The following is a 26,352-nucleotide window of genomic DNA, read 5'->3' on the forward strand; positions in this document are numbered from 1 at the left end:
AATGCAGACAGAAAGATCCTCCATCTGCTGATTCACTCCCCAAATGGCTGCGGTGGCTAGAACTGAGTTGATCTGAAGCCAGGGGTCAGGAGCCTCCTTCTTGGTCTCCCATGTGGGTGCAGGGTCCCAAGGCTTTGGGCTGTCCTTGACTGCTTTCCCAGGCCACAAGCAGGAGCTGGATGGGAAGTGGTGTCGCTGGGATATGAACCAGTGCCCATATGGCATCCAGGCACATGCAAGGCAAGCACTTTGGCCACTAGGCCACCGCACCTGGCATGAAACTTACATAAAACTTCAGATAGCAGACTTTAACAATCCTGTTTGCTAAATGAAGGCAGAAGAATAGCCAGATAGCAAAGTACTTCGAGTCAGTGGTTTAACAGAACAAAAGCTTATTTCTTACTCATGAGGAGTTGGCTGACAGCCTGTTGGATTCTCTAGGGCAGCTGTCTGGTGTGCACTGGCTCGGTGTGCTGCTGCTCGGACGGTGAGCTGCCTCCACATGGACTTGCTGTTACTCCCATGACCACTGGAGGGAAAGAGCAGATCGTGAGCCAGAGTGGGTCAACTACTGGCAATTGAATACTTCCACTCAGAAATGTGACTCAAGTCACTTGTGTTTCCATTTCATGATCAAGAAGAGTGATGTGACCATGGAAACTTGAAAGGAGCAGTTCAGAGCTACCTTAACGGAGACTCAGAGAGGATCAGATATTAGCCAGCGGTGAACCCACTACTCACCTACCGTACAGGGCATCAAATATCACAAACACAGCAAAGAAAGGTGCTTTCAGAGCAGAAAGCAATCACACTTAGCATGCCATGGAATAAGACAGGTCTCCTGTGTCTCTGTTGCTAAGCAAAAGCTGCTCGTTGCTGCATTAGTTTATTGTAGTCCTAGGAAATGGCTTTCTTGGGATCCAGATGCAATCCTAGCTCCCAGGCTTAGCTGATTTGGGGGGAAAACGTCATTCTTTTATAATCTAAGATATGGTACTTGAAGGGAAATGTAAGAGAGATTCTGGTAAGAAAGGCTATAATTTACCTGCCAATAACTTTTCACTGCTTCTTGAAAACATGGGCATGTTGTGCCCAAAGTCTTCAGAATGGCAAAAATCAACTGATTTAATCAATTAGTATTTTCACCATCAAGCGTAGATGCTAATGAATAAGAATCCTGGACCTGGCGCAGTAGCCTAATGGCTAAAGTCCTTGCGTTGAATGTACCAGGATTCCATATGGGCACTGGTTCTAATCCCGGGAGTCCCACTTCCCATCCAGCTCCCTGCTTGTGGCCTGGGAAAGCAGTCGAGGATGGCCCAAACCTTGGGACCCTGCACCTGTGTGGAAGACCTGGAAGAAGCTCCAGGCTCCTGGCTTCGGATTGGTTCAGCTCCAGCCATTGTAGCTACTTGGGGAGTGAAGCAGTGGATGGATCTGCATATCTGCCTTCCCAATAAAAACAAGTAAATCTTAAAAAAAAGAGTCATGAAATCCTGGTTGTTGATCATATTGATCTTAAATAAACAGGACAAACTGGCCTGAGCACCGTGCACAAAATGGAACACCACTAAACTATGCAGAATTACCAGAATACAAAGTTCTGGAGAGAGTCAGAAACAGATCTTTTTGTTTATTCTGTATTTATATTTTCTCTAATTGCTCAGTGAGAGTAAAAAGAAGAGCCTGATAAATTCAAATGTGAAATCAAGTATTTGTATACTTCTGTTTCAAAATTGGAATAATCAGATTATCCCTAAACTCTTGTTTGGGTTCTTTGGAAGTGTATACTCTCACACCTAAACATGCATTGAATTAAGAATATGCAATAAATCCAATCTAATTTTTCCATATTTTTCGAAGTTAGCTGCAGTAAGAACTAGGAAGATGCAATGTTGTCAGTGTCATATTTTAAGTGAAAACTGATATTAAGAATATTTAAAATATTGTGGCTTAAAACACAAGGTTTTTTGAGATTGTAAGGAAAGAACATTCAGAAAGTAATACTAAAGCTTTGCAAGGAATTTAAAGCAAGCGACCACTCTCTCTCTCTCTGTCTCTCTCTCTCTCTCTCTCTCTCTCTCTCTCTCTCTCTCTCTCTCTCTCTCTCTCTCCATCCAGGGCGAGCGGCTCTCTCCAGAGGGCGGTAGAGGGAGGTTCCTTGGAAGGGCGCGGAGAGAGGCCGCGTGGATCCTGGCAGTGTTCGTGCGGAGAGCAGCCCAGAGCTTGGAGGAAGAGGCGGAGAGACCACTTCGCAGACAGGCTTTTGCAGGCGGAGACCAGAGGCGGGGTGGCACCCCGATTAAAGCAGCTGCCTGCAAGGAAGGAAGCAGGGCGCGAGGGAGGGACGGGAACCGTGAGAGGAGGAGGAGCAGAGCGCGGGGGCTGCCGTGGCGGCGGGGGGCGGAGCGGACCCCCCCCCCCTCGCCGTTTTGTTTGCGTGGTTTTCCATTGAAATAGTTTTCGCAGGCCCTTGTGGATGACTGGCTGCGCCGCAGCCCGACGGCCCCGACCTTCCAGGTGACAGCCGGTCACCCTGGTACGAGTCAGCTCCGCCCCGAGTCACCCTCTCCCGCCCACAACCCCATTCCCCGCCCAGTCTCCCGGTGGCTGCCCGAGGCGAGCGAGGCGGCTGCAGCCGAGCTGCAGCGCCCAAGCAAGAGGCGGCGAGGGCGCTTGGCATAGTCCAGGGGCCCAGAAGACCCTGGCCGGGCAAGAAGGAAGCCCGGGCTCGTGGGAACAGAATGCCTATGTAGCCCGCCTCTCCTGCCTGTCCCGCTGCCAGCGCTTGCCTGGTTGCCAACGGCCGGAGCCGCGGATCCACGCACGGGGAAGTGCCGCATGGGGCAGGGCCGCTGAAGCGCCGACTTTGGGGTCGCTCCGGGCCGGGACGGCCTCGGGGCCCGCTGCGGCTGGGGACTCAGTGTCGGCAACGCCGAGGGTGCAGGAGTTGGGGGCGCGGTGCACCCGCCGGGCCTCCTCTGTGCCCTCGTGAGGCGCGAGTTATGGAGACGCCCAGCTGCATTCAGGATGAGCCTTTCCCGCACCCCTTGGAGCCCGAGGCGGGCGCGCCAGCGCAACCGGGCCCGGGGAAGCAGGGAGAGAAGCAGTTCCGGCTGTGGTACGTGGGAGGGTCGTGTCTGGACCACAGGACCACGCTGCCCATGCTGCCTTGGCTCATGGCTGAGATCCGCCGGCGCAGCCAGAAGCCTGAGGCGGGCGGCTGCGGGGCGCCTGCGGCGCGCGAAGTGCTACTGGTGCTCGGCGCGCCCTTTCTGCGCTGCGTCCCCGCGCCCGGGGCCGGTGCGGCTGGAGGCGCGGGCCCCACCACTATGCAGCCTAACCCTGCAGTGTTTATCTTCGAGCATAAGGCGCAGCACATCGCACGCTTCATCCACAACAGCCACGACCTCACCTATTTTGCCTACCTGATCAAGGCGCAACCCGACGACCCCGAGTCGCAGATGGCTTGCCATGTTTTCCGTGCCACAGACCCTAATCAGGCAAGACCGGGGCTCCCAGGCTCGGGGGCTGACCCTACCCTGGGGGTGGGGAGGTGCTGGGTGGGAGGGGCTCTTTCCCTTTACTTGGAGTACTGCTTGTGGTCAGGCTGCTGGCACGCCTGTTCCACGTGGCGCGCTGCATCCCCCGCTGGTCTGCTTTCTGGAACCTGGGAGCCGGACAAGTGACTCGGGGATGGGCAAGAGATGCGGGCAGAGGCTGTGAGAGGGCGGGAGGTGGAGAGCGGTCCCGGGACGGAGGAGGAGCAGCTGGGGTATCCTACGAGGACGCAGGGAGAACCGTGTGTTCCAATAGCACTTGGTGCCTTGGCTGTGACGGGAGGTGCCAGTGTGTGCGTGTGCGCACGTGTCTGTGTGTGTAAGAGGGCATGCGGAGGCGGGCAAGGTGCCGCTCACCCGCTGTCCAGTCTTGCACAGTAATGTGTGTGGCCGGTCATGTCCTTGTCGCAGCAGCGTCTGCGGGTCCCTGGTCTCTGAGCCAGGCTTAGGGAAAGTTCCTAGACACCATCAGATTTCACACAAAGTATGGTTCTTCACCCGTAGCAAGAAGACTTTCTGCTTTGCAGTTGCTTTACACACTTATCTGGGATAGAACCCATACTTACACTTGAGTGATTTAAAAATCATTGTAGAAAAAAAATCTAGTATTTCAAATATTTGCTTATTCCCGCCCCCTCCCCCCAATAGCTTTTCCTTAGGGCATTCTAAATCAAGGTGTTCGGTTACCAAACAGTAAATAATTTGCTTCCTTCAAAACATGTATAATTGTTATCTAACAGCAGGAGGACCAAAACTTGACTACAGTCATTGTGGCCTGAATCACAGGAATTTGATTGTTTAATGTGTAAAAGAGTGCTTTTAGTTTTCAGCACACCCAAAGCTTTCAAGAGCATCAAAAAAATGCTTGCAAGTACTTTGGGTTCTTTGGAAAAATAGGGTTGTGGAAATATAAATAAATAAAGGTTCAAATTGCACCATGTGGCAGTTCTTTGGTAGCTGGGAAATTAATAATAGTCAGATGATGAAAATGTTCTATAAATAAGACCTTTTTAGAACAATTATTTCATAATTATAATGTCTGTGATTGGAAGACTTGGTTTTTCTAATAGTTTTCCACAAAAGGGCTGTAGTTGAGTTACGGAAGAGAAAAGTTCCTTGTCTTAGAATTTTACTTAATAATTTCACAGCTCAGTAGTGGGAAATCCCAAGGTGAAGACATTATTTTCACATCGATTAGTTGTCACACTGGTACATTTATGTTAGGATACCTTACTAAAAACTATTTCAAAGTTCTGTTCGTCGAAAAAACAAAAGTTCTATTCACAACTACCTACATTCCATTCTAAGCTTATTCCAAATTTATTTTGGCTTTCACATAGGCTAACATTGGAAAATATATGGAATCGTTACCACCTTTGTTGTGTTAAAATCTTCTGACTTTGGCGGTAAGGAAGAACACAATGCATTTTCTCAGAATTCAGGATTATTTCAGGACTCCTGGTGGTTGAAATTAGTTCTTCAGATCAGTTACCTGACTTGTGCTTGCTAATTTCATCGACGTGCTTGGTGCCTTGAATGCTCAGCAGGGGCTGTTGGGAGCCTCTTGGACTCCGTGGTTGGTGATACTTAAACATCCTTATATTTACCTCTGTTATTGATGGAAGTGTTACGGGCTGAATATGCCACCACTTCACAGATACTGTGTGTAGGCTCATTTTCCCCCTTCAATCTACTAGGAGCAATTGAGGGCATTTGACTTTTTGATAAAAAAAAAAAAAAACAAACAAAAAACTCACCCACGCTTGTTTATTGTCATTGTCCAGATGAGTCCTTGTCCTAATGCTATGATTCACATTTGCTGTGAAATGAGAGAGTCACTGGCAGAGGGTGGCTGATGGGAAGGGCCAGCTTGAGTTTCCTCCAGCAGAAGACAGCGATTCCCAGCTCAGATGCCCAGGAAGAGGAGCGAGTGAGGACCCAGGCGGGCATCCTGTCTCAGGGTGCTGCTTAGCCACTGCTGCAGAACTGTGAGGCTGGAACACATGGTCAGGGTTGCTGAGGCCTCTGGTTTCTCAGAGAAACTGGTGCTTTTTAAAATGTAGGCTCTTCATTTGAAAGTATTGACAGGTGTTCTAAATCTTGTAGAAATCCTTTCTGAGCTAAATATTACACAGTTGAGGTTCTTTCTCTGAGGTCTCCATTTTGCAACCTCAGCACACACATATATGGAGTGGTGATGAGGATGTTTAGTGACACTGTGTGCTGGCAGCCACCATTCCTTCTGCACATGGAGTTCGTCCTTTATGGCTCTTGTAGTAACCCAAGTTGGGACCATTAGCTTTGAGGAATTTACAAGTATACTTGCTGGAAGCAATGACTGCAGCTGGATTCGTTGAAAGGATCACCTGGGACTCCTTGTTGTCAGCTGGTGTGCTTTCCACAGAGTAGGTTCTGGATGGTCCTGAGTACCCGGAAAGTCAGCAGGAAGGAGACTTGCTGTTTGTTATGTCCCGAGTCTTACATTTGAAGTGGAGGATTACTTTTTTTGGACTTGAGATCATTGTTAAGAAAGGCCCTGAGTGTTTAGCACAGTTGCTCAGTGGATTCTGGAAGGGCACCTAGAAGAGGTGGCCTTAAAAGTTCCCCAAATAAGCTTGTCTCTGGTACCTGTCTCGTTCCTGCAATGGCCCTTTCTATAGGAAGACCACATAATTGCTTGATTTGGGAAAGCTCGTGATTACAAAGTGTAACAAGTTATAAACCTGGACCTTTGAAGGCAAACAGGGACAGAGTTGTGGGAGCTGAATGACTGTGTTCAAGAGGAGCCATGTGGCCAGAGGCCTTTGGGTTCTCATCTGTAGTTATACAGGGGGTGCTAGCTGTCTACTCAGGTCCTTTTGAGGGAAGGTTTGTATGTGACCTCAGAGCTGAAAGGACTGCTAGGATAGCTTGGGTTTGTCGTGGGGAATTGCCATGGTAATGTGCCCTGTGACTTTGCACTTAGGTGGTTCAAAAGTCAACTTAAGGAGTGTGTCAGGAGAAGCACTCAGCCAGAATGGCCTCATGCACAGCCAGTTGTCACAAAGAGAAGTGGAGATGGGGGGTCAAGTGTGTGCCAGCACAGGTGCATGCCCATTAGGCAAGCCTGTGTGCTCTTACACAGAGGGGATGTCACAACACATTTGAACAAGTCTAGTTAGCCCTTAACATCTATACTTTTTAAAGTCTTCCCACACTCCCCAGCATAAATTGGATTGCAGACTTAAAATTGGTTGGAGAACCACAAATACTTGATTTTCTGTCAGAAACATCCGGGTGAGTCACTTATATCCTACAAATATTTATCTTAACTGTTTTCAAAAAGAGGCTGCATAACACTATTTTAATTTCTCTTTTAAAATGAATTATTTTATTCATATTTTGCCATAATAAAAACAGAGTGTTAGAGGTTAATGGTGTTAGGGATTGCAAAAAACTTTAACTGTATGATTATACTTTGGTGGTAGAATGAGCAGTCATTTTAAAGACAGGCATGATTGCTAATTTTCATTGGCTGTGTGTATGTATAATTCTTGAAACTTGCAAGAATGAACTCAGACTTTACAAATGGTGTTCTTAGAAGAAAGATAAATTTAACACAAATTCCTTCTGACTCTTAGTTCTCTGAATCTGAAGTGTGTTGCTCCTCTTAGAGTGTTTATTGCTGTCTGATCTTTAAGATAATCAGGTTTCAACTGAATTTTTGTCAATTTGTTTCAACAAGGTCGTTTTTCAGTTTTTCATAGTTAACAGTCATTGTTGTTAGGAATACTTGTCAGAAATCTTGTTGTCTCCCCCGGCCCACTGCCCGTGAACCCCTCTTCCTCTCCTCTCTGTCTCCAGCTCTTGTTCTCCCCCCCTTCACCTCCCACTTCTCTCTCCCTGTCCTAATTACCCCCCCACTCTCCCTCTGTGTGCTTTCTGAGAAGTTTATACTAGGGGAGGTAGGTAATGTCTCTTTTCTTGTTTGCTGTCATCGTTTTTGGTTCTCTCAGTTCCCCTTAGTCTCAGGTAAAGGTAAATCTGCATTGGTTCCGTGAATTTTAACGGCAGCGTCTTGTGGAAAGGTATAACAGGTGGACTGAGAGCCTCCCAAATGTGAGGGTGCACCTTGTAATGGGAGTCTGTTCCCATCACCTGGAAGCTGTTGAGAATCTGGGCTTGATTATCATGAATTACAGGTTCTCAGACTTAGGTTCGTACCCAAATCACCTGGAAGGCTTCTTGAAATGATGGGCCCTTCTGTCAGTTCCTGGTGCTGTTTGCTGATACTGCTCCAAGCACCACCCTGGGGATACAATTTCAGAACTGCTGCACTAAATTATTGTGTTCCTTTGTTATCTTCTCAGCCTTTGTAAGACTTGAAAAGTCAAGGTGAGTTTTAAGAGTAAAATATTTGACTACTGAAGATTTCTAAGAAACAATTTTTAGCTGAGTAATTTGCTTATATAGTTGCTATTTGGCCTGATACTTCAAGGCCATGCATATGTTGAAACTTTGTCTTTCAGCCAGAAGTTTTAATTTCTGTAAGTGGGACAAATGGAAGACCTAGCCTAATGTCAAATGATGATGGCTTTTACAAAAACTTGAAGCCTTATTTATTTGCATTCAAACTTTCATTTTGCATAGCGTGCTCAAAAACTCGTGTCTCAGAATATGTGAATTAATTGCTTGGTAGAGAAACTTGCAATTTTCAAGATTATCTGATATTAATATTAGCATGCCTGATATACTGGCTACTAAGAAAAACATGCAAGAAGTAGAGTTGAGTATTTTGGTAAGAAGTTGGCCAGCCTGAATGATTTCAAAAAGCCTAATTAAAGGTTATTCTTACTTTCCTTTCCTCCCCATTCTATACTCCCCCTAGCACATCATGTCTCCCATATTATTACAGTAGTATAGCCTGTCAGCAATAGTCTCAAGTTCAGTATTCTGCTATTTTAAGTGTCTTATGGCGTTGTAGCTATAGACGATGGTAGAAAATCTTGTATCCTATTTTCAAGGTATATTTAGCAGTTTCCCTGGGATGCCTGCTGCTAGTGTCCATTACACAGTTCTTCCATGAAAATTGTGGGGAGCAGGGTGCCGAAGCCGCTCCCTGGAATAGGAAAGGTAGTCGCAGGATGGCGGCTGGCCCAGGGCCAGGAGGCGGGGTTAGTCTCGCCAGCAGGTAAACAGGAAGTCACAGGGATAGGCCTTTGCTGTGCTTATGTCATTGCTACTGGCCTATCAGGTAGCGCCAAGTGGACCCACGGGGAGAAGTGATTGGTGGAGAATGGTATAAAAGCAGCCGGTAAGAGCAAAGGAAGGGGACGGGGAGAAGAACTATGGATGGAATGAGAAGAACGGGGCAGCAGAGAGGGGTAGAAAAGCTAAGGGATAAGGGATAAAGCAAAGGCGTACGGGAGGAGGAGAAGAAGGACAAGGGGAAGAACGATGGACTGAAGAAGAATGGGGCAGCAGAGAGGGGTAGAAAAGCTACAGGATGAAGCTAAGGAGTACGGGACTAGGAGGAGAAAAACGGGAAGAAGAACGAGGGGCGGAACGAGAACGGGGCAGTGGGGAGGGTAGAAAAGCAGCGGAGATAAAGCTAAGACCTACAGGGAAAAAGGTAGCAGAAAGTACAGGGACAAGAACGGGGAAAAGAGGCAGAGAGAGGCCCAAAAGTGGTACAGAAGCAGTAGAGAAAAGCTAAGACCTACAGGGAAAAACGCCGCCGCTTTTCGCAATAAGGGGTCCGGTTGCGGTTCCAGCTTTTCCCAGACCCTCCAGAGTGTGCTTCATTGATAGTGTCGCTGCTGGTTGGTGACAGAAAATATATGCATTTACCTGTTTACCTGTATATCTAGTTGATTTACATTTTGCTTGAAGTTTGCCTTATATCAGAATGAACAAATTTTTTGTGTGTGTGTGTGTTTTGGGGATTGATTGGCTTATTTCACAGAACATAATGATTTCCAGTTGGGACCACTTTGTTGCAAATGGTAGAATTTTGCTTTTCTTAATGACTGGGTAGTATTCCAAGGAGCAGATGTACCACCATTTCTTTATCAATTCATCTTTTATGGGCATCTGGGTTGTTTCCATGTCTTTGCTATTGTGGATTGTGCTGCTATAAATACAGGGGTATGTCACTTTCTCTTATGCAGATTTTACTTGATATATTCCCAGGAGTGGGATAGCTGGATCATGTGCTAAGGACAATTTTTAGTTGTCTGAGCACTCTCCATACTGATTTCCATAGTGGCTGCTCTAATATACTCCCTGCAGTAACAGGGTTTGATTTTTTTTTTTTTTTTTCCAAAAAACGATTTCTTATTTGAAAAACATAGTGACATTGTGTAGGAGGGCGAGAGAGAGAGATCCTCCATCTGCTGGTTCACCCTCCAAATGGCTATAGCAGCCAGGAGTGGGCCAGGCTAACAATCAGGATCTCATTTGAATTGCCTACCTGGATGGCAGGAACGTGAGACCTGGAGCGCCAGCTCTTGCTTTCTAGGAGTATTAGGAGGGTGCTAGATCCAAGATCAACCAGGTTTTGAACGACAGCTCTTTTGTGGGATATTGCTGTCTCATACCATGGCCTGACCACTGTGCCACAGTGCACCCCCACCCTGGTCCTTTATTTTTAAGCCCTGTCCTAATCCACAGGACAGAACTAAGATGTCACAAATCATTTTTAAATCAGAAACATAAATGAATCAATGAAGATCCACCAGGATGAGGCCAGAGATGAGGAAAAACTCACCTTGTAGGTCTGTGGTCCACAATAAGATGTAGAATTTATATTCTGCGTTTCTTCATTGCCCAAACGGCTTGCTCTTGTTACGGGATAATCACTGTTCTTGTTTTTTTTTTTTTTTTTTCTTGTGTGTAATAACTGCTTTTGATGGATGGACTGTAGTTTTCAGTAGTCTCTGTGGGGCATGAAAAAAACAAGGTGGTGTTCACACACTGCAGTATTCCTAGGACTGGGCTTCCTCTTTAGAAACAAAAACCCTGCACAAGGAGAGATGACTTGTTCTAGGAAAAACTTAATAGTGCCTTAGTCTGTTTATAAATACGTACACCTGCCAACAGCCTCAGCCTCTTCCAGTAGGGCCTTTCCTCCACCGGTGTAGTCTGTCTGCCTCTGAGTGCTGGTCATCTCCAGCTTCCTTCAAAGTTGTGTCTTTAACGTGCAGTAGGAGACTTTCCTGGGGGAATGAGTTTTATGCAGCATTCCCTTGGACTCTGTTGATGAAGTGGTGTGTGTTATCAGTCTTGTCAGTGACTTCATGATGAAATGATCTGTGAATACGCGCTTTCCCTTAGGAAACTTGACCTGAATACATAGAAATTGCTGATGATGCATTGTGGAAACAGCAGATGCAGCTGCTTACTAAGGCAGAGAGCAAATGTGTAGATAGTTTCGTAACATGTTTGCCTATTTACTAAACTTGTTTTCTTTTGTTGCTGGACTGGTGGATAAACTCACAGCTCACCCTCTAGAGCTGTGGCCTGTGTACACATCGAGGGTGACAGCTGATACTGATTATCATTGGGACCTGATATATTGCCTGTTTGTTTAGGAATCGGATGAGAGTGTGTGTGTGTGATTGTACCAGTTAAATCTTGTTTTCTGTGATTTTTCTACTGAGAACTGGATTGTTCTAGGCCTTTAAGTTATTTTTTGGTTTTGCTCCTTTTTTCAGATGGTTTTATTTCTTAAAACTGTGCTATAACCAGAGAGGAGGATTACAAATAGATTTTTTTTCCTACAGCTAGAGATCCCTAATTTAAATTTAAATTGGTGTTTATTAAAAAATAACTATTTTTTAAAAAATAGGGTTTTAAAATTTTCTCAATACCTAATCTTGCATAGGGCTTTCTCACATGTGTTTTCAGTTTTCATGAACAGAATTCTCCTCATTTTTAAAAAGACATGTGCTTATTTTACTTGAAAGAGTTACAGATCGAGAGCTAAGTCTTCTGTTCTCTGGTTCACTCCCTGCATGGCCACAAAAGCCAGAGCTGGGCCCTTCTGAAGCTGGGAGCCAGGGCTTTCTTCTGGGTCTCCTGTGATTGCAGAAATCCAAGGGCTTGAGCCATCCTCTGCTGTGTTCCTAGGTCATGAGCAGGGAGCTGGATTGGAAGTGGAGCAGACGGAACTAGAACCAACTCCCATTTGGGATGCTGGTGCTACGTGTGGATGATTAGCCTGATATGCCACTGCTTTAGCCCCAGGATGCTCATTTTTAATAAATGTTCATTTTATTTATTTTTATTGGTAAGTCAAATTTACAGAATGGGGCCTGGCGTCGTGGCGCAGTGGTTAAGGTCCTCGTCTTGCACGCCCAGGATCCCATATGGGCGCCGGTTCTAATCCCGGCAGCCCCGCTTCCCATCCAGCTCCCTGCCTGTGGCCCGGGAAAGCAGTCGAGGACGGCCCAAAGCTTTGGGACCCTGCACCCGTGTGGGAGACCCGGAAGAGGCTCCTGGCTTCGGATTGGCTCAGCTCCAGTCGTTGTGGCCGCCTGGGGAGTGAATCATTGGATGGAAGATCTTCCTCTCTGTCTCTCCTCTCTGTATATCCGCTTTTCCAATAAAAATAAAATCTTAAAAAAAATTTTTTTACAGAATGAAGGAGAGAAGTAGAGAAAAATCCTCCATCTGCTAGTTCACTCCTCAAGTAGCTGTAAAGGTCAGGGCTGAGCCGATTAAAAGCCAGGAGCCAGGAGCCTCTTCAGGCTCCCCAACATGGGTGCAGGGTTCCATGGTTTTGGGCCATCCCAGACTGCTCTCCTAGGCCACAAGCAGGGAGCTGGAAGGGAAGTAGAGCAACTGGGACATGTACTGTCACCCATATGGGATCCCAGACATGCAAGGCAAGGACCATTGGCACTAGGCTACTGTGCTGGGCCCAGAAAGATTATATACAAGTGGGGGAAATCCTCTCCTTAACTCTGTTCTATCCTAAAACAAATGACTGTTTGCTGCCTGAGTTTTTGTTGGCTGTTTGCAAAGGAGGAGACAGTGCTTCTTATTGACTGTGCGGGTGTGACTGTGTGGAACTGAGATAATGGACCTACACATCAGAGAAGCCAAACCGGACCTGAGAGGTTGACATCCTGGGCCCTGCTCTTCCATAATTAGTCATGTAGCATGAACAGTCAGTCTGCTGATCTGGATCATGGTCTTGTAGTTCTGTTTTCTTTGCTGTAGTCAGTTATTCATTCACTGACCCCCCTCTACCCCTCTGTCCATTTGTTCACTTCCATAACACATCAAAGGCTTTTTGAGTGCCAGGTACTAGGTTGGACTCTGTATGAAGTGGTGAAAAACACAAAACAAATGACTGCATCATATATTACGCAATTTTGTTGTGGAATGAGACAAAACTAAGGAAGAAAACTGTGTTGTAAGTGCTGAGTGCCTGGGCTCTGGAGTTTGACTTCTTGGGACTCTATGCCTGCATTTGTGACTCTTGGTAAGTTGGTATGCTAGCCAATGGGTAGATTTGGTTCCAGTTACAGGTTTGAGAAAGATTGTTAAGGAAATGGACAAGAAGTAGATTTTAGGGACAAAAGCAAGAGTTCTCAATTCTAAAATGGGAGGGCTGGGTGCTGGCAAATATTTGCAAAGCTTTTTTTCCTGTGACCCAAGATACCCAACAGATAATGACAGCATTTGATCATTAACTGTGATTGTTAGAGAACTAAGAGCCATTTTCTCCCAACACTGAAGGTGATGAAATTGAAATCTTGAAGGGGATGGAAAGATCGTTTTACTATTATTTTCTAACAGGATCATACATGAGAATCTCATGTACCCCGTGTAGATGAACTGAATTAGAATCTCCATGTGAGCCCTAGGTTCTGGAAATTTAAAAATAGTTTTTTTTGCATGGAGTCAGCTTAACATATCTAGCCTGGAATTGAGGTGCCACTACATTTTGGGGATCTCAACTCTTCCTGCACATGGTTTTTGATTACAACTCTGAGAACCACTTCCAGTTATGCTTAGGAAATAGCAAGAGCAATGGGATTAGGCTCTGTACAGTCTCACTGAAACGCCATGGGAGGTATCATGACCCCACTGCTTTCTTGACGGCACCTCCGTTCAAATTGCTGTGACTGCTTTATATTTTCTAAAATTTATTTATTTGAGAAGCAATTATGGAGGTGGAGGGGAGGGAAAGAGCAAGAACGAGCAAGTTAAAGTGCAAGGGTGAGTGTGCTTCCATTTGCTCTTTTGCTACCTAAATGGCTGACATAACCAGGGGTAGGCCAGGCCAAAGCCAGGAGCCTGGAATTCCATCCTGATCTCTCATGAGAGTGTGGGTTTCCAAAACCTTGGGCCATCTTCTGCTTTCTCTAGTGCATTAACAGCGAGCTGGATCAGAAGTGGAACAGCTGGGACTCACACGGGGACCCCATGAGGTGCAGCCGTTGCAGGTGTTAGCTTAACCAGCTGTGCTACACCATCAGCCACAATGATTGGCCATCTCTATTGAAACTGTCTAAACAATGCGACCAGGTATATTGGCAAGGTTAGGAGTGTATCAACAGTTTGGTGTTTGAGGAAGGTTATTAGGACATATATGATATAGTATGGCGTATATGATAGGCTTGAAAATATCACTTAATGTATCGGGGGTGGAAAGTTCCCTGAGGAGTCAGGAAACAGATGAACCTCTACTTTGTATTTTTTGGTCCGTGTGTATCATTATTCTTTGCGCTTTGCTGATGCTGGATGGTATCGGCAACCATATCAGTTGTCATCTTGTCAGAAAGGATCCTGGCCATTGGAAGCTCAGTTAGGAGCAGGCAGGAGTTCCTGTGTCTGATGGCGACGAGGCAAGAGGATACTGGCTCCATGGCTCAGACAAGGCCCACAAAGAATAAGATGATCTGCAGGAAGAAATTACTCTAATATAATTAAGGGTTTATGTGTGGCCAGTCATTTGGGGCTGCATTGGCAGGCAGCCTGCTTGCCCAAGCTGATAGTGGCTCTCAGTTTTGGAACAAGATGCTCTAGGCACTTGGGAGGGGATGTGGGCATTTAACTCTGCTTTGCCTTGCCTCATTTACATTTGGCTGTTTCTAGTCTGAGAGATTTGAGTGGTGGGAGGAGAAGATGTAGTTCCGAAGGAGATTTCATAGTGACTTCTACCTTGAAAGAGGTAGCCTTGCAGCTTGACTTTTCCAGAATGAAAGCACGATGTAAATACAACAGTCCACTCTTGGCTGGTCTATTTTTGAATAGATAATTTGGGTAATTATCATAGATGTCATATAATGCTTTAGAGCATTGGACACATTTGCATCTGTTTATCTGGCTCATTAGCTCTAAAAAAGTGAACTGACCTTTATATGTAAAAATTGGTTGATTTGGAGTGAGTGAGTGGTTGGGATACCTGCATCCTTTGTTGGGAGTAGATGGGTTTGGTGCCCAGCTCTGGCTTTCGATTCTGGCTTTCTGCTGGTGTGACCCATGGGAGACTACATTCAAGGCTCCAGTGGTTGGGTTTCTATCGCATATGTACAAGGCCTGGATTGAGTTTCTAGCTCCTGGACTCAGCCATGAGCCGGCTTCTGTCATGGGAGGCATTTTAAAGAATGAGCCAGCAGATGGGAATTCTCTTTCCTTCTGTTTTTTTTTTTTTTTTTAATTTAGTTGACCTGAGAATGACAGTATTAGTAGTGTCAGTATAGAATATAGAGGTGATTTTTAAATAACTATTAGTACCATGAGGCAGTTGGAACTGACAGGGTTTTCATCATCCTCGTCACCTCCATTTGTCATCAGCTCCCCTGTGTCCATTAGCAAATATTGATTGGGGCTAATTAAGTGTAAGATTAGTGAGTTAGTGTTGGAATAAGAGGTTTAAATGATTTCTACAGATTGAAACACTGGTAGTAGGAGAAGCTCACGCTAATTTTGAACACAAACATTTGAGAGAATGCACATTAGCTAGGACAGTTCATAGTCCCCGATAGGGGATCTACAGTTGGCCTCAAGAAATGTGAAACTTTCTGGGCCTGGTTTGGGGGTTTAGGGGAAAATAAATATCAGATTTTTTATATGCATTTGTGCTTTAATGAAATGTCTTTCTTATGTGAGCTTTTTTTAAAGTCCAATATAGGAAATGAGGAGATCAATGATTATGAGATTTGAGCCCTAGTGTTTTTTCTTTTCTTAAATTTTTACAAAGAATATGGCATTTATGGGTTTAATCAAGTTAAATTTTTCTTTAAGCGGCTTCCTAGTGATTTTCAAGTTGTTTAAAAATGCAGTCATGCTATTTTGGAAGAACATTTTGATAGAATGTTTATAGTATGTAGTGAGTTTGTGAAGCTGTAGTGTTCAATAGCTCCATTATATATGGAAATGTGAGAAAGCATTAGATCCTTTCAGTCCATAGAGAATCCTTCAATTGGGGTCTTTACTGGGATGTGATGAGTAACAAAGAAGTACACATGGCCTTGAAGCCTTTTTATCCAAGATATTATTTGCCTTTCTTTCATGTTATTTGAGTTCCAAGGTTTTTTGTTTTGCTTTAAGTGGCTAAGTGAGTTTGAGCTCCTGGTTGTTTTGTTAAATGCTGAATAGCTGCAAATACACAATAGAATAATTAGATTCACTTTTTTGTGAGCCAGTGGCTGAGGTGATCATGATTATGTTGAAGATGATGCAAATCACGTTGGCTATTCATGGAAACACATTAAACATGGGTGCAGTTTAATCTAGAGCTCGTGTCCAGTCTGTTAGTCATTGATGGAGTAGATTTGGCACAGCTGTTTATTTCAATGCCGTGTCTCTAAAATATGCCCATTCTAATTGCTCAGAGAATGACGAGGCCTCGCGTTTTCTCTTCTCATACCCCAACACCACCTTTGCTCTCACCACTCAATGTCTCTTCATGCTTCTTTCCACTTGACTTCCCATATCTCTGCAGAGGCTGGGCATTTTGTTGAGAATGTCCTAGTAGATTCTCATTATTGCAACTAAAATACCTTACAAATATCATAGGAGGAAGCACTGTTTTTGGCTTATACCTTTGGAGGCACATAGTCTGTGGTTACATGACCCTGTTAGTCTGGGGTCTGAGGGTGGACTGTAAATAGAGGGTAGGTCACATGATCAGCCAGGGGGAAGAGCGAGAACCACTGAGCACAACTTAGCTTAGATAACCAAACTTTGCTGGAGAACTGACTGCATAGGGTAAGGACCCGATAACCTCAAGACCTCGACCTGCTAGACAAAGTGCTTAACTCTTAATTCATTAGCCATTAACAGAAAGCTTTGGGGCTTAATTGTCAACATCTGTTTGGGGAGTCATACTGTTCTGTTCCTGACATCAATCAGCTGGATTTTCTGGTCTTATCCAAACTCCATGCAAAAGTCCCTTTTGGGTCCAGCGTTGTGGTGTGGTAAGTTAAGCCAACACTTGTAATGTTAGAATTCCACATGGGTGCTAGTTTGAATCCTGGTTGCTCTACTTCCAATCCTGCTGATTTGCCTGAGAAAGTGTTGGAGGATGGCCCTGCTACCCATGCAATAGAACAGAAAAAGTTCTGGATCCTGACCTAAGTCTAGCCCAGGACTGGCCATTGTGGCCAGTGAACAAGCAGATTGAAGACCTCTCTCTCTCTCTCTCTCTCTGGAACCCTGATTCTCAAATTGAAAGAAATATTCTAGAAGATCACTTTCTGCATGGACTTTTCTGTGAAACAACTTTTGTCTCCCAGGTGAAAACAGTTCTTGTCTGTGTGCTCCATTTTCATAGATTTATTATATTTACCCAGTATTTTATTGTCAGTATACTATTTCCACTACTGCTTTGTAAACTCCTTGAGAGAAGACATAGTGTCATTAGCGTCCAGCTCAGTGACTGGTACTATTCATTATATTTTTTGTTGAAATAATTTAAGTGGGATATATTCATTTGTTTTTCTAAAAAAAAAAAAGCGAGCGATTCCCACCTGTAGATTCATTTCTCAAATGCCTGCCAATGTCAGCTGGATATGGCACTGAAGTCAGGAGCCAGACTGCATTTTTCATGTAGGTGGGAGGAACCTAGCTACTTGAGCCATTACCCACTGCCTCCCAGGAAGCTAAGTCAAAGGCTGTAGCTGAGAATTCAGTCCAGGTACTCTGAGATGGGCAGCGGGAATCCTTTCCAAAAACACCACCCTCCTCATAGTGTTGTTTTTGAATGATTCGTTACTGAGTAGCCCTTGTGCTGTGTGCCCGAGTAGGAAGTGTAACATTTGACCTTGGCATTAAGAGGTTTTACGTTGTATTTGGATGAGAAGTGACACACAGGAAAAGTGTTAAATAATGCAAGAGAGTGAGTGATCCTACCACTGTTTCTAGGAACAGAACTGGGTGAAAGAGTAGAGATCATGAAAGAATTGGGTGAAAAAGGTCCAATTTCTGCAAAAGACGAGATATGGGGAAGTGGTATAGAAAAGCCCTGTGCATTTTGGAAGAGGTCAAACAAGACCATAGCAGTGCCAGGGTAAACAAGATAATTGGAAGAATCAGCAAATTACTTTCCCCATCTGTAAAGATATTAGTACCTGTTTGGGAGTTATAAAGAAGAAATGAGATGATTCATCTAAGCATTTATCTCCGTGCCAGTAACAAAAGCAGTGTTCACATGATAGCAGTTTATTGTTATTATGGTTGTTATTAAATTGTTGAGGCAAGGCATAAAAATCACATGAACCTTTACTAGGAAACCATAGAGAGCAAGGCCAGAAAGTCCATCAAAAACACACAGAAGAACAAGAAAAAGTAACGGGTAAGAAGTCACAGTAGCCAGCAGGAAACTGAGAATGAGTGGGTATTAGGTCATTGTGGGGGAAGGGAAAGGCAAGGCAGTCTGAAGAGCCCTTGAGAAGGGAACACAAAAAACTAGGGAAAAGATGACCTTGAAGGCAAGGCATTGCTTGCCCTAGGCTGGCAAAACAAATAATCAGCTTCCTGCTGGCACTGGAGCCAGATCAGAGTGTGACCAACCCAGGGCCTGCAGGTACAAGCAGGTGCACCAAATGTGTGAACTGAGAATTAGGTTAACTTGTGGAAATTTCAGTAAGGGCTGATATTGGCAGAAATAGAGCAGTAGCCTAGGTAAATAGGGAGATTTATTTTTTCAGACAAAAACCATGGCTGACAAGATACTGCAAACAAGATCCCTGTTTAAATTTACCTCGGCCCTTCTCTAAAGTCCTAGGAGTGACATGTGATCCCGGCTAGTGTCAGTTTCCCAGGCCACTTGGAGAACACAAAGCCACTTGCTTGTCTTTTGTGCAGTATTAAATCGCACCTATGTCCAATATTGCAGCATTGGTGGACTTTTATTTCGTGTTTTGAAGCATTGGGCTAAAAAAGCCTTTTAAAAATTGTTTTTGAAACTTCTCAAGACTTTTGTCATGCAATATAGTTGAAAGATTTTCTCTGCTATCCTATTCTGCCTAAAGGCATATATATTCAATAATGCAGTTCTGGAGTACCATTTTTGGAATTGCTCATTTATAAACATCAGGGATGCTTTTTGGACAAACAAGATTTTGAGGTCTCATGCAGACATACTGAAGCAAAATCTTTAGGACAAGCGTGTAGGAATTCATGTTTAAAATCATCCTGGGTGCCTCCTGTGATCCGGGAAATATGGAGTCAATACTGCCTGTGTTCAGGAAGGACTTTGAAGTCCACCTTAAAGGTCAAGGATTGTAGTTCTGAGTTTCTTAAAAACTGGCTTGAATTGTACTTTGGTTCCCACTGTGAGAGATAATAACTTCTGCCTGTTCTCCTTTGCAGATCAGTCCTTTAATCCAGGCGTTTCCAGCCAGGGTGATTTTATCCCCCAGGGGACATAACCTGGAGACTCTTTTGGATGTCACAATGGGGCTATGGGGCAGTTAATGAGTAGAGCTCTTGGGGGTGAGGGCAATTGTTCTGCAGTGCCCAGGGCAGCCTCCCACAGAGAGGGGCTATATGTGCCAGAATAGTAACGGAGCAGAGGTTAACAAATCCTGGCTATTCTCTATTGTGTCGCTTCATTAATTCATAAATTACCTCTCACATGGCCTTCATCAAGGTATGTTGCATATCATGGACAATCACCACCTGCGCTTAGAAATGGAGCATTTCTGACAGATTATTTTATTGTGTCCTTGTCCAGTGGTTCTTGTTCTCCCTCCCTGAAAGTCCTCATCATTTCTGGCATTGAAGATGAATTTTATTTGTACCTAAACTTAACATAGATAGCTTTATGTTAAGCACTTCATTGTGTCTAGCTTCTTTTGCCCTACATTATGTTTGGGAGATACATTCGTGTTGCATAGAATGAAAGTTTGTACTTTTAATCCCTGTGTGACTTGAATCACAATTGGTAACCTACTTCACTGTAGTCATTTTGTTATTCTAAATGTTGTTCCCAGATAATTGGTGATGTGCTAGGTAAACCCTTTTCCATACCATGTGTTGGCCAGTTTTGTGAGGTACCTATTCAGGTCTTTTGTCCATTAAATAAGTAGCTATCTTTCTTACTAATTTGCAAGAATTCTTTATATATTCTAGTCTTTTGTTCCTCTTTCCCTCTTTTTAGAATTTTAAGAATCAGAAGTTCCTACTTTTAATGAAATCCAGCTTACCTTTGCTATTCTGAGGTTTTTATGTCGTCTTTGGCAAATTGTTCATCCCAGATATTTGGGATTTGTAGCTGTGCAGGCTTGTATATCAAGCTGGCTCTTTGTAGTGAGCCAGGTTTACAAGACTCCCCCAACGCTGACCTGCCCTGCTTTTGGTATAATGCAGGAGGTTCAGTTAGATACTCTATGGAAAGAGAAGAAAGATATGAGTTGCCAATTTTTATATACATATGCATATCATTTAGATAACACTAGTATACAGATATGTTTATGTTAAAAGACAAATCCTTTTTAAGAGTTGGTAAGTGCATGGTTGGTTAATATGTTGGCTAAAGCAAGACATTAGAAACAATATTTTTAATAAATGGTTTAAGTCAAGCATTTGCTAATCTTTTGAGCTTGATTTAGTAATGGAGTTGGAATGTAAGGAAATGTGTGAATTGGTCTGAAAGCGGTTATTCTAAATGTTTATTTTTGTATTTTTTTTTACAAATGTTTGTTTACATTATGACTCGCCTTACCCTACAGGCATGCATATTTTTCATTTTGCACTCATATTTTCTTAGTTACATTATATTTAATTGGAAGACTAATTATAGTATCTGTACACTGAGTACAGACAGAAGGGGAAATGAACATAATAGACTTTGAAACATTGGATTCCATTCAGGGCACCAAGATGCTGTGGTGTGTGAGGAGGGCTTCTAGCTGTCAGTGGCCAATCTACCATAGGCACTTGGTGTGTGGGTGTCTTACAGAGACAGTGGAGGACAGGGATTAAGTAATTCATTATAAAAGAGGACTGATTAAGGACAGGCATTTGACCTAGCGGTTAAGACACCTGCGTCCCCCACAGAGTGCTTGGGTTTGACACTTGCCCCTGACTCTAGCTTCCTGCCAGTGTTGACCCTGGGAGGCAGCACGGATGGCCCAAGTGGTTGGGTTCCTGCCACCCTGTGGGGCCAACTTAGGTTGAGTTCCTGCCTCCTGGGTCCAGTCCATGCTACTGTGGGTATTTGGAGAGTGAATTAGCAGGCAGATGGGAACTCTGTCTCCTTTTCTCCCTCTGTTCTCTTTTTGTCTCTTTTCCTCTTGAGCATTAAAAAAAATGTTCTAAAAAGAACACATTTTCAGTTCCCACTGAACCATGTGCTTGAAAATGTTGGATGGGAGTAAGTTAAAACCTGACAGCAATATTTTGATCAGTTCCATAGAAACAGTTTCTATCTCTGCCAACTGAGGAAAGAAATTGATAAAAGATTAACCATATTATTAACCAGGGGAAAATATAAATATATATTCATGGTTGCATTTTTCCTAGCCATATCAAATTTTCTAATAATCATGTAAGTTATGCAGAGTTTTTTTACAATTCACATTTCAGGAGAACGAGCATAAAACCTTTCAGATCAGGTCCTTAGAAATGGTGGGGAAAAGGCCTGGGACTTGCAGCTTCTTGTTACATCTTGCTTGTTAATATCTGCAGTCCTCCATGTACTGGCATGCTGAAATCCACCCTGTCAGTTCTGTCGGACAGCATTCTGCCAGTTTGCTGCTGCTTCTTACTTGATAAAGTCTAGCAGCACCTCTATGGTTCTGTGGAAATGGAATAAATATAACAAGGTAAAACTTGTATTGAATTCTGAATGCAATAGCAGCTTTTACTTAAAAGTTGGAAACAATTTTAATTCCATGTGAGCAACATTGCTACATATTGTGGGAGATGTTTTATAAGGATTTAAAATGGGATATGTATGGTAACATAAATGTCAGATCTTTTTATTAATGTCTGGAAAGAGCCTTATTAAATGATGTGAGTCATTTTTAAGCTGCATTTCAGGATGGTAGGCTTTTTAAAATGTTATAAAGATTATCAAAGAAGTTAGAGTAGTTACATTGCACATAATAAGGCAAAAAAGAAATTAAAATATTAAGGTACTTGGATTTGCAAATAAATATTTATTTAATTAAAGAGAAGTCATTTAAAAATAGAAAATGTTTTCTCTCCCTGGTAGAATTGTACTTTAAACTGTAGTTATAAATAGTATTGTTTTAAAGAAATTGAGTAATTTGACTTAAATATATCTGAGTAAAACTTAAGTATTTGCAGTGTTTGAGGAGAAAAATAAACATTGGTGAAAAACTTGTACTTAATGCATTTTTACTTTTATTTCACAGAAAGCAATACACAGAGGTAGACAGAAAGGAGCAAGGTTTCATGAGTCATTTTTAAAAGTCCATTGTGATGATTAATTTTTAGAAAAGACTTATTTGTTCATAGGTAGAGAGTTTTCCATGTGTTCCTTTACTGCCAAAGCAGCTGCTACAGCTGAGTGCAGGCCAGGCTGAAATCAGGAGCCAGGTACTCCATCCAGGTCTTCCACAATGCAGGGACCCAAGTTCTTGGACCATCTTCTTCTGCTTTCCCTGGTGCATTAGCAGGGAACTGGATTGGAAGCAGAGAAGTAGCTAGAATGCAAACCAATCACTCTCATAGGAGATGTGGATGCGACAGTGGGCGACTTAATCCGCTTAACCACAGCACCCTCCCTTAAGGTTCCTTAGCATAAGTTGAACAGTAGAAGATTATATTAGAAGATAGCAAAATGGTAGCAAGAGAGAAGCCATGTGAGTATGGCAAAGGAGAGCTTAGTTCCCCCTTCCTAATCCCTCTCCCCAATACACCTCAGAGTATAAAGGAGAAGACTCAGATGTTTGGCTGCTTAGAATATGATGTGGAGGTTCTGTTTTACTTTTAAAATATAGAGTGGGCTCAGCATGGCAGCCTAGCAGCTGAAGTCTTTGCCTTTCACGTGCTGGGATACCATATGGGCACTGATTCTAATCCCAGCAGACCCATTTCCCAAACTGCTCCTTACTTGTGGCCTGGGTGGGAAAGTAGTTGAGGACAACCCAAAGACTTGGGACCCTGCACCCACATGGGAGTCTTGGAATAAGCTCCTGGCTTTGGATTGGCTCAGCACTGGCTATTACAGCTACTTGGAGTGAATCATCGGATGGAAGATCTTGCCCTCTCTGTATATCTGACTGTCTAAAAAAAAAAAAAAGTTAAAAATGGAGCTGAATCACATTCAGCATTAAAAATGGCTAGTTTAAGTAAATATGCAGCTCCATAGGCTTTAACATGTTTATAATGTTGACAGCTATCTGTTCTGACAGGTTCCAAAACACTTTTATTGCTGCATTGTGCCTTTAAATCTATTTAGTGTGTTTATTTTTACTGGGAGTCTTTCTGAGGAGGCCTTAGGAGTGGCTTCTAATGACAGCAATAAGTGAGAAAGCTGGAAGATCAGAGTCAAGGAAAGCGTAAGGGAGCGCATGCGAAACCCACAGGTGTTCATGTCCTTTTGATTCAGTGTCAAGTTTGTGACTCCCTGAACAGAAGGGAAAGTTGAATCTGATGTGTTATCAGAGAGCGGAGTGGAATACAAGCTCCTCAAAGGAAACTGGCTTTCTTGGTACTCAGCTTTAATTTGTCCACTGAGCCTTAGTGTAGCCCATCAAGAGACTGTATGGGAGTGTATATAGGAGCATTTTTATAATGACTTCACTAAAAGTCATTATGGTATGATACTATCCTGTGAGGCAATGATAGAAATTGTAGAGGTAGCAGAGTCCTGAATATTTGACTTCAAATTCTTCTCAATTTCTTTTTTTCTAAGTTCTGAACACATAGAACCTGAGCTGCAAGGAGTCTTAAGAGGGCCTCCGTCCGCAGTACTCATTGGCCCACCAGGGCTGTGTTGTGTACGTCACAGTGAAATATTATAGATTGGTGGCTAAATTACAGTGAGGTATGGTTGATACCTAGTATAAAGCTGAAGGTGCACAAATATACACAGCTCTTGCATCTGGTTATGGAAGTGGCTTAGTCTATGTACTTGGGGAGTAGCAAATGTAGAAGTATTTGATTGATGCTTATAGGTGGAAATTACTTATTGGAATCTGTGAACCAGTTACCAGTGAGAGAAGTATGGAAGAATTGAGGTTGATTTTATTCTCTACATCTCCTTTCAAGTTGCTTTTCTTAAATTTTTGCTAACTCAGTGTGCTGAGTTTGAGAGTTTTAGTTTCATTGCATATGATAAGTATTGAGTATAATCACTGCCTCTTTTTTTTGTTTTTAACCAAAATGAACTGTTGCAGTTTAATAGATGAGGATACTGAGGAACAGGATGGGATAGTGACATCAGACAATGCAAACTGATGGCCTGGTCTTTGAATGCTGATATTTTACCACCAACTATTTTATTTCAAAAGTTTTCAAGTACAAACTTTCAAACGAATCCAGTCCTATGGACACTGCATGTCATGTAGGTTCACCTGATTATTAGCCTTGTGGGACATTTGCATTATTCACTTCATTAAATTCTGAATAACGTATATTGGTTTTTTAAAAAAGCAATGATGTTTTTCATTTATGTCACAACTGCCATCTTACAGCCAATAAACTTAACATTGCTATGCTAAAGTTGCCTGATACATAATCAAGATTGCAGCTTTTTTTCAATTCGTCCTAGAAATGTCCTTTGTAATTTTTTTCTCCTTCCCCTACCCAGTGTGCAAACAAGGAGTATGCTTTGCATTTTGCTTTCATGCTTCTTTAGTAGGCTTTGAGCTAGAAAAGTCTTGCCACCTCTTCTCATTCATGGGCTGATGGGTTTGGAGAGCACGGACTGATTTTGTTGGAGTGTGAGCTGGCTGCTTTTGTCCAATCCATGGCCCGTTAGATTCAGGTTAAACATTATGGCAAGAATGATTCATGCATGAAACTGTGCTTTTCCCATTTCATCACCTGAAGGTATCTGTGTCATTTTTTCTGCAATTGGTGATGTTGTGTTTGGAAACAAAATTAAGGTGGCATTTTCCAGATTTATCAATCGAAAGGTAACTTTTTTCTTTGTAATTATTGAAGAAGCTGTGTGATGTTACCTTTGTGTTCCTTCCACCTTGTATAGAGCCAGGTACTGCCAAAGTGCATAGTAAAAATGTATTCAATAAACTTTTGCAATGATTGAGTTGGGGCAAAAGTCTTTCAAACTGGATGTAGTGTTTCCTTGCACTTATGCGAAAATTTATTTATCATACTTTAGAAAACACCTTTTGCCCTGTAGTGAATGTATTAATCAAACTAAGTTTCTTATTTATGGTGCTGAATAGGTGAAGTGCTAACATTTAAACCATGTGAAATGAGTAGGCTTTTTGCCAAAGAAACAAAGTAATGAGAAAGTAAATTAGAAGTAATAGAGAGGCAATTTCCCCAGTGCATTTAGAACACTTCCCTGGATCTTGTTTAGTACTTCGTAAATTTTCGCAAACTCTCCATTTAAAAATGTGTTTATCAGTCTTTGAATCTATAGACGATTGTGTGATATTTTATACAGGTTACTCCAATTATTCACTCCTAAAATACAAAAATGGCACTTAAAACATTGTTCGTAAAATTCACATACACATGAAAAAATTATGTACTATATGTATCCACACACTTTAATTACATACACATAGGTACCAGTGTATAATTATGTATCAGTTACATTTATATTATAGGATATGACATACAGTATTACATGTACATGAATATATGTCAAATAATTTGTAGTCTTATCATTTTTAGTCTTTTAAGAGCAGATGGGCAGTGGTGCAGTGGCATCCTAGAGCTTTTCTGACATGTTTAATATAGTTTTATTTGAATGTGTAGACAACATAAATGGTGTATATTGAGTACACATAGTATATACTATAAACAGAATGCATTCAGTGTTGGAATAGTTGGGGTTATGGTAGGAAACAGATATATCTTTGGGCTTTTATTCCGATCTGAAGACATATTCAAGAAATTAAATTGTTTCAAAAACTGGAAGAGTAGGAAAAAGAGAACTCAACAGATATTTGTGTTTATTGTTTCAGTGCTGAGGCTATGATCAACAGTTGGGGATAATTCTACATGGGGAGGGACATGCATTTTTATATCCTAAGAGGGAAGGACCCCAGGTGGCACAACAGGTACTTTGAAAAGGTTGGTGCTAGCTAGGAAGGGACTCAGCCTGGGATTGTACCAGGCCTCTGTGTGTGACAGAATCATGTATATGTCTCTGCATTCTAGAGATTATTTAAGGTCTTTGTTC

The 26,352-nt window shown here is 42.9% G+C and overlaps 1 protein-coding gene across 5 annotated transcripts in view; it reads left to right on the forward strand.

Annotated features, from left to right (window-relative positions):
• Positions 1-2,951: 2,951 nt before the first annotated feature.
• The window catches only part of TBC1D4 (TBC1 domain family member 4), a 164,340-nt gene continuing 140,939 nt past the window's right edge, over positions 2,952-26,352 (forward strand). For all 5 annotated transcript variants that reach the window (XM_040991287.1, XM_040991288.1, XM_040991286.1 and 2 more), the window contains exon 1: positions 2,952-3,503. In XM_040991287.1, the coding sequence (XP_040847221.1) occupies positions 3,006-3,503 (498 nt within the window). In that variant the 5' untranslated portion in view covers positions 2,952-3,005. The remainder of the gene's footprint in view (positions 3,504-26,352) is intronic.

The sequence above is a fragment of the Ochotona curzoniae genome, unplaced genomic scaffold (assembly GCF_017591425.1).
Source record: "Ochotona curzoniae isolate NIBS_2020 unplaced genomic scaffold, NIBS_Ocur_1.0 contig_64, whole genome shotgun sequence".
NCBI lineage: Eukaryota > Metazoa > Chordata > Mammalia > Lagomorpha > Ochotonidae > Ochotona > Ochotona curzoniae.